Source organism: Gobio gobio (assembly GCF_949357685.1).
Source record: "Gobio gobio genome assembly, chromosome: 7".
In the NCBI taxonomy this organism is placed as follows: domain Eukaryota; kingdom Metazoa; phylum Chordata; class Actinopteri; order Cypriniformes; family Gobionidae; genus Gobio; species Gobio gobio.
In genome coordinates this window covers 46,658,629-46,666,577 of record NC_137103.1, presented here as the reverse complement: position 1 = coordinate 46,666,577, position 7,949 = coordinate 46,658,629, and the positions used below count along the sequence as shown (strand labels likewise).

General features: G+C 37.1%; 1 protein-coding gene across 1 annotated transcript in view; it reads left to right on the top strand.

Moving 5' to 3' along the window:
- Positions 1-385: 385 nt before the first annotated feature.
- The window catches only part of sestd1 (SEC14 and spectrin domains 1), a 45,100-nt gene continuing 37,536 nt past the window's right edge, over positions 386-7,949 (top strand). Inside the window, exons 1-3 of the mRNA XM_079822486.1 lie at positions 386-494; positions 2,516-2,579; positions 5,267-5,352. Of these exons, the coding sequence (XP_079678612.1) occupies positions 5,298-5,352 (55 nt within the window). The 5' untranslated portion in view covers positions 386-494; positions 2,516-2,579; positions 5,267-5,297. The remainder of the gene's footprint in view (positions 495-2,515; positions 2,580-5,266; positions 5,353-7,949) is intronic.

Below are 7,949 nucleotides of genomic sequence, written 5' to 3'. Positions count from 1 at the left end.
GAATGGAAATGAAGAAAAAGGTTCTTTCCTTCTTTAGAATGTCATTTTTGTGTATCTTAATCTTGTATTTTTAGGTCATCTTTACTCGTATGTTATTCATTGTCTTATTAAATATTTAGTAGCTTTCAACTGATTCTTAAAAACTGTTTAGTTTGAAACATTTTGATTAGAGAAAAGAAAACCTGGGATTTTTTTTCTATTCACCTTTGTGTTCAATTGATTTTCTGACGAATTTTGCATGGTCCATTTGATGTCATTGCTCCCTCTCTATCAATCCACAAATATCAGATCTCTATTTGAATGATGCACTGTGAGTTTAAAGAAACTCTAAAGCCCGCCCACTACAGTGAGAGACACGCCCGCGCCGTCATGTGGGAGGAGCCATAAGAGCAGGACCTGCCCCTTTCTAACAAAACACAACGCCGAGCGTCTTCTCAGTATCAAAGGCGATTATCAATAACATAGATCGACTCCGGGGCTCAAAACGGAGAAAGGTAATTTTATTTTTTTATACAATAATCCCTCTGTGTGGTTAAAAATGCAGCGACTTTGTGAGCGAAAGCACATGGATCATGCATTCGCGTCTTTAGCAGTGCTAACAATCACAGCATTATTATCGACGTTCATCTAATGTAAGTTAGTAAGGGATTGTCCTTCTATTCAACCCCGAAATACACCTCATTCATGTTAGTGATGCATTAACCTCCATAGAATGAAATATAGGTCATTGCATGCTGTTCCTCGGCTCGCGCATGCCAAAAGCCATTCACGCTGCTAGAAAATATGGTTCATGGTCATGTGAAATGAATGCCAAACTGCGTTTAAATGTGTATTTTCACGTGGCACACAGCCTCGTGCGTTGTCGTTAGTAGTGACGATTGTATTACTGCGCAGATGACCTGTAATCATAATATGATGTAGGCCATATAGGTGGATCCCAGTCTTTGTCTCGCGCCTGAGCAGCAGAGCACGAGCGAGTCATTCCTGCAACTCTCAGCCAGCTGTTGGTTCCAGACACTGTTTCTCAGGACTGGCCAACTGTTGTCCTTATGTGGCCAGAATTGACTCTTAAAGGCCACCGTTCGAATCTTAATTCTTAAACTGCCCAAGTTTATGTTTATAGGGCTGCACTGACATGTACAGTGAATCTCCAGTAAAAAGTCCTGTCAAGAACATCCCCAAGTCTTTTTTTTAAACACTTAATCAAAGCAAATGAAAACAGTTATGTTTTGCTTAAAGAAAATAAGGCCTTTTTCACATATTATGACTTGTAAGCACATTCCGATTATCATTTATCCAAATCAAACATAGTCCAAAAACAGTCTCACATCCATTAGTTTACATCATTATAGCATTTGTTGTTCTGCCTTTCATTGATTCTGATCTAGATTAAAACATAGCATCACAGTATTGGTTTTACTGTAATACATTCATGAGAATCTAATGAATGTGAATTGCAGTGTGATGGCAAAAAAAATGGCTATTTGCCATTAAAATACAAGATATCTAAACATTGTATGTCATCACAAAAGCAAATGAAAAAGATATACTATTAGGACTATTTAGTTGAGTTATGACATTTTCATGACAACTTGCTTAGTTGTTATTCACATGTAGCGTTGTCTCATTTTATCCATTATGTTGTTGTACTTCCCTTAGTTTGAATATATAAATAGATGGAAGTTTTGCAGCCATTTGCAATGAGAATTTGGGGGAAAATCATGAAAATACTGGCACAATAAAATTCTTAATGCTCCTTAAAGGCATAATTTTCATGTTCTTTTATTCTAGATTGAATGTAATTTTTATTTTTTATTTTAGTAACATAATTCATTATTTGTATAAGCAAAATATGCCACTGTGACAATGCAGAATTATTATGATGTCATAGAACTCTTACCATTTGGAGATATTTGCACAAGCAGGCATTGCCAGAAATTTGCATTGGGATGGGCTAGTGGGTTGTATGGTAATTAATTTTGCAGCAGTGCAATATAATACTTCTAAAGGTCCACTTTTTACTTTTTTTTTTGCTAGCACACATCCCTGGCTCGCAGACACATCAGCAAACTGTGTAATCGCTGCTGAGCTGTCCTTTTCTAAATGATGTGGCACTTTTCTGTGCATCAGCTTATGTTAAGATCACTTTGCCAAGCTGTGCTTCCTTTTGCAATCCTCTCTTAACTCCATTATTGCAGTTGAGGAGGATTTTAATAATCTTTTTTGGGGGGACATTTAATTTTTTTGATTTGTACTCAGGGTAATGCCGATGGAGTATTGCTGGTTGATTATTGGATGCTTATGTGAACACTTCCATTCTTAGCAGTTTATTATGAGGTCTTTACCACTCTGATTAATTCTAAATGATGTATTCCGATTGGTTGAACTGTAAGCTGGATGCCAGAATCCAAATCACCAAAGAAGGTCTCAAAGTAGATTTTTTTTTTCCTTTTTACTCTCTCTCCCTCTAACTCTTCCACATGTTCTGTTTTTCCTCCTCGTCCGATCTTTGCAGAACATGGACCAGGAGGGAATCGCATGAGATGGAATGTACTTGATGTGCTGCATCACTGTTGAAGGTGAGTGAGACTGTCAGCTTTCTGAAATCTAGACCAGCCTGCATTTGAGGACTCAGATCACACTATGTAATTGAAGCATGCTGTGAACATTCTAGTGTTGCCTAATTATAGTGATTTAACCTACTTTTCAGCTTGTTTTGCCAGTTTGTTCTTTTTTTGTTTCGTTCTGGTATTTCTGGCGTGGTGAAATGTTGCTTCTGGCGAGGATTTTGTTGGAACCCCTTCTTGTTTAAAATTGTGCTTGTGTGTTTATCATAAAAATTCAACAGGAATGCATTGTATGACTGGGCATTAAATGAATAGTTCACTGGCTGTCAACCTTTGAAGTCAAATGATCACTTTTTGCATGAAGGGAGAGTTTACCCAAAAATAAATTCTTTACTCACCCCTATGTTGTTCCAAACCAATATGACTTTCCTTCTTCTGTTGAACATCATAGAAGATATTTTGAGAAATGTGTCAGTTTTGGTTACCATTGATTTCCATTTTATGGAGAGGAAAAAAAAATAGTGTGGTTTCCAACATTCTTCAAAATATCAGCTCTTGTGTTCCACAGAAGAAAGTCATACAGGTTTGGAACAACTTAAAGGGTTAGTTCACCCAAAAATGAAAATTCTGTCATTAATTACTTACCCTCATGTCGTTCGACACCCGTAAGACCTCCATTCATCTTCGGAACAGAAATTAAGATATTTTAGTTGAAATCTGATGGCTCTGAAAGGCCTCCATTGGCACAATGCACGGTTCACTCTCAAGACCCTTAAAAGGTACTAAAGACGTCGTTACAAAGTCCATCTCACTACAGTGGTTCTAAAATAACTTTATGAATCGGCGAGAATAGTTTTTGTGCGCAAAAAAACCCCTAAATAACGACTTGCATAGTGATGACGATTTCAAAACAAGACATCATGAAGCTTCGAAGCGTTATGAATCAGCGAGTCGAATCAGCGATTTGAATCGCCAAATTTCATGCCGGCTCACTGATTCGTAACGCTTCGAAGCATGATGCCTTGTTTTGAAATCGTCATCACTATGTAAGTCGTTATTTAGGGTTTTTTTGCGCACAAAAACTATTATCGCCGATTCATAAAGTTATTGTAGAACCACTGTAGTGAGATGGACTTTGTAACGATGTCTTTAGTACCTTTTAAGGGTCTTGAGAGTGTAAAGTGCCATTGAGCCAATGGAGATAATGGATAATTAATGACAGAATTTTAATTTTTGGGTGAACTAACCCTTTAAGGGTGAATAAATGATGACCTCAGCAGGTTTGACATTCTGTGATAAATCACTTCAACTTAGTTCACTGTCTTTGGGTAAACCATTCCTTAAAGGGATAGTTCTCCCTAAAATTAATATTCTGTCATTAATTACTCACCCTCATGTCGTTTTGTTCATCTTCGGAACACAAATGAAGATCTTTTTGATGAAATCTGAGAACTTTCTGTCTATTCGTTGACTGCTACGCAACTACCACTTCAAAAAAGAAAGATCATAAAACAAATCCATTGAATAAAGCGAGTTAGTCCAAAGTTTCTGAATACGACACGATCGCTTTATATGATGAACAGATTGAATTTAGGCTTTCATTCACATAAACATTCATCAACTTACAAATCAGTTGTGGTAAACGGAAGCTCAAACATGTTTCGTTTGACGTGCGAGAACCAGTGAGGTTCTTTCTCAAGTGTTAAGCAGCACGTTTGAGCTTCTGCAAGAGCCAATGAAGTTCTTTCTCGTGTTACACAGCACGTTTGAACTTTATCAGGAACCACTGTGGTTCTTTCTCAAGTGTTACGCAGCACGTTTGCGCTTCTCCAAGAACCAATGAGGTTCTTTCTCAAGTGTTATGCAGCAACTTTGAACTTCCGCAAGAGGTTTCTTCTCGCGCGTCAAGCAAAAATTCATATTCATATAAAGCGATCATGTCTCTTCAAAATTTGGACTAAACTGCTCAAATCATATGGATTAGTTTTACTGTCTCTTTATGAACTTTTGAAGCGTCAAAGTGGTAGTTGCGTAGCTGTCTATGAAGGGACAGAAAGCTCTCAGATTACACAAAAAAGATCTTCATTTGTGTTCCAAAGATGAATGAAAGTCGTCCTACATTTTAGTAATTGATGACAGAATTTAAATTTTTGGGTGAACTATCCCTTTAACTTCTTTCCTATAATTGTGTGTTTTATTTAAAGGGGTACTTCAGCGCTGGGATGAATGTGTATTTAAACTGGGTCATTTATGTAGTAGAAATGTGAAATTATTTTTTGAATTTGGTGCCTTCTAGACTGAGAAAAGACAGAAAATGCATTTGTTTCATGTGGTTGAAAGACAACAACTCCCAGAATGCACTTGCTTCGCTGCCCAACGAGGCCACTCCCAAGTACCATAATTTGAATATACTACCGGGTTTCTACTGATACAAAGCTTAATGCTAAATCGCTGAAGTAACCCTTTAATATATCTCAAAGAACTGCTCTCTATATCTGCCTGAAGTATTTCTTATTTCAGTTGAAGTATGTTGAGTAATAGGCACAGATGTAGTTTAATTCATTCTATGCCTATTGGACATTTGATGCTATAATCATGAAAATGCATTTCATAGTCATTTGTCTTAGCGCTAGATGATCTTGTATGAATCAAATGAATTCTTCATGTGTTATCTAATAAGTTGTTCAAACTTTTTGCAGCTGTGTAAGTAGACAATAGACTTGTTCCAGGATGGAGGCCTCCATCATGCTGCCTGTGCTGAAGAAGAAGCTGGCCTTTCTGTCAGGTAAAGACTAATAACATTATATTAGGATTGAAAAGATTTGAATTAATTTAATGAAAGTTATCAAATCATTTTGAGTAGCTTGTCTTGTTGAGTATCACAATATTACATAAATGCATTTGCTGCAGGCTTCTCTCCTCCCTAGGATGTGATGTGAATACTTGTATTCTGTACTCGTGTTTCATGATTAGATGTGACTATAGCACTGAGCCACAAATAAGCTGCTATCCAATAAAACGGACAATGCCAAGTGATTATTTGAAACCCTTCACTTGCTTTCTTGTTTTCTTTGATGTGAAAGATTGTGTCTCGGGTAGCATCATCTTTATCTCAATATAATGTAGTCATCTTTATATTATCTCTTATTACTTTCTGATTAAACTCAGTGAACCTGAACAGTCTTTTAGAATGATATATTAGGTTTTTGCTTTTCAGATTTTCTTTAGAGAGTGTTAGCAAGGCATTTTGTTGGGGGCAAATAATGAGTATTTTTTATTTTTATTAGTTATTTACTGCTACTTGATGCAAGCTGGACTCTTAAGGGTGTGTTCACACTTGGCATGTTTGGTTCGATTAAAACGAACGCTGCTGCGATTGCTCTGTTAGTTCGGTTCATTTGAATGTGAACGTTGCCATCTGTACCCTGGTGCGCACCAAACAAGTTGACCGAGACCCTGGTGCTGTTCTACTGAAATATGAATACAACATGGACCAAAGACATGTAAATGAACCAAAAACAGGACATGATCTCACAAGATGTGACCCTAAAAAGGAGAGAATGCTTAAGCATACCTGTTTTTTCTCGTCATAGTCACGATGTTGCCCATCACAGTTCGGTACAGGCATCAGAACCGCGTCTCCTCGCAGTAGATCTTCGTTTGTGTGTGACGGAGAATTTCCTTTACACATTTTAAAAGCTCTTCAAGAGTTCTCAGCTGGTCAAAATACCATCATATGGAGGTTACGCACATCGAGTGCATTTAGCCCGTAAGTTCCGTTGCAAAATATATAGAGGTCAACTGATTCATCGGCACCGATAGTTGATTGGTGGAACAATCGGTTATCGGCAAAAATCCACACCGATAGTTTTTCCGTGTTGTGTCCATTGCTGGAGCGGCTGAGACGGGTGCGCTGTCATCACACAGTACAAGAGCTATGAGAAGGGTCTGCTCTGCGGGCATTATATAGCACGAGAGCGGCCTCTAGAGGCGAAATAAAAACTCACTGACGCCTTGTGTTTACATTTACACGTGAAGCTGCACACCGCGCTGAGCAGAGAGTGCTGACATATCAGATGCGGGTTTAAAACATGATCGCGAAATGGTATGAATATAGAACACTACAGTACTTGTTTCCAAATCATTATAAAGTAAATAATTTTTGACTAGATGCTGCATTAACAGGTAAATAACTGCAGTGTGTATTTTTGTCAACGAGGCTAAGAGGACGCTAACATTAGCAGTACCTTAAGCAGTAAAAACAATGTGATAAAAACACACGCAAGTCCGACCCAAATGTTGCATATATAAAATTAGTGATGTGAGAACGCAAACTATATCGTCATGCTGCCGACAGAAACATAAACAAAGCCGAAGCGCATTCATTTTTTATTAAATAATCTCCTTCTAAGAAAGCAGACTGTTTTGATTTGTATGAAATGGTAACGCTACAATAAGATCCCATTTGTAACATTAACTAAGGTTAATGTGGAAGTATTGTTCATTGTTAGTATGTTAATTTCAACATTAAATTGAGTTAGAATTTTTATTTTTATCTGTTAACCTTGGTTAATGCACTATGAACTAACATGAATGATCAAGGTACAATTGTGTTGCTCATAGTAATACATGCTGTAAAAATGTATGCATAATGCATATAGTTCATGTAAGCTAATACATCCTTGTTGCATAGGGACTTGCATGTTTCTAGGTTAAAGGTAAAGAAACAAATTTGACCTGTAATATTTAAATGTTTAAACAATTTTCTGAAGAATTTGTTCTGTTAGAAATTCTCATTTTAATATTCATATTTATGTTTTTAATTTAGCACATTTTCATGGATCAGTACTGTTTTTTATTTCTTGTTATAAAGTTCACCACTGTTTTACTTATGTTTTTTTATCCAGTATCCAATTTAAAAACTATCGGTCGATTAATTGGTTATCGGCAAGTGCGGTCCAACCTAGTTATCAGTATCGGTAAAATCCGCTATCGGTCGACCTCTAGAAATATTTGTATTAAAAGCTGACCAATCAGGTTGTGAACATATCCCTGTGCTTTTAGGTTCGATGTTAAAATGCCACTCTGAACACTAAGTGTACCAGGACAAAATTTTTATTTTTTTGGGCCCGGACCAAGCGAACTTGAATAAGCATTACAGCTCAGCATTCACTATTCCTTAGGCCCCATCTTTGCTAGCAATGCACACGTATGAATAATTACTTTCACTCATTTGTCCTTTAACTTTTAAGAGGCCATTCTTAGGTCCACATATTATTTTGCCTCCTGCTTCCGACAGTCTGCTGGATGGCTCTTTAATTTCCTAAAATGGGGTCCTACACCATTTTCCATTTTCCTGGTCCATTTTCACAGGTTTTCACA